The sequence below is a fragment of the Penaeus monodon genome, chromosome 23, assembly GCF_015228065.2.
Source record: "Penaeus monodon isolate SGIC_2016 chromosome 23, NSTDA_Pmon_1, whole genome shotgun sequence".
In the NCBI taxonomy this organism is placed as follows: domain Eukaryota; kingdom Metazoa; phylum Arthropoda; class Malacostraca; order Decapoda; family Penaeidae; genus Penaeus; species Penaeus monodon.
Window position 1 is genome coordinate 39,748,172 of NC_051408.1, and position 237 is coordinate 39,748,408.

At 44.3% G+C, this 237-nt stretch overlaps 1 protein-coding gene across 1 annotated transcript in view; it reads left to right on the forward strand.

Annotated features, from left to right (window-relative positions):
• Positions 1 to 163, forward strand: part of LOC119588047 (glycine-rich protein 23-like) — a gene marked incomplete in the record, with an annotated part of 1,615 nt that extends 1,452 nt beyond the window's left edge. Inside the window, 1 exon segment of the mRNA XM_037936746.1 lies at positions 1 to 163. Coding sequence (XP_037792674.1) covers positions 1 to 45 — 45 coding nt within the window.
• Positions 164 to 237: the final 74 nt, after the last annotated feature.

A 237-nucleotide genomic window follows, 5' to 3' on the forward strand; every position in this document is an offset into this window, starting at 1 on the left:
CACGGGTCTTCCGGACATGTCGGCGGCGGATACGGCGGGAAATAATATTGAAGAAATAGTTGAGGCGGCCTTTGATCGCAGGTGTCGGATTTAAACTCAAAAGGTGTGTACTCGCATGTCCTCTGCGTTAGGGGAACGCCCGAATAAATGTCGTTTTGCCTCACCTATGCTTTATTTCATAAAACCTTTTTATTTTATGTTCTTCTTTGACTCCCATTATAGTGCTATGTTCCCATA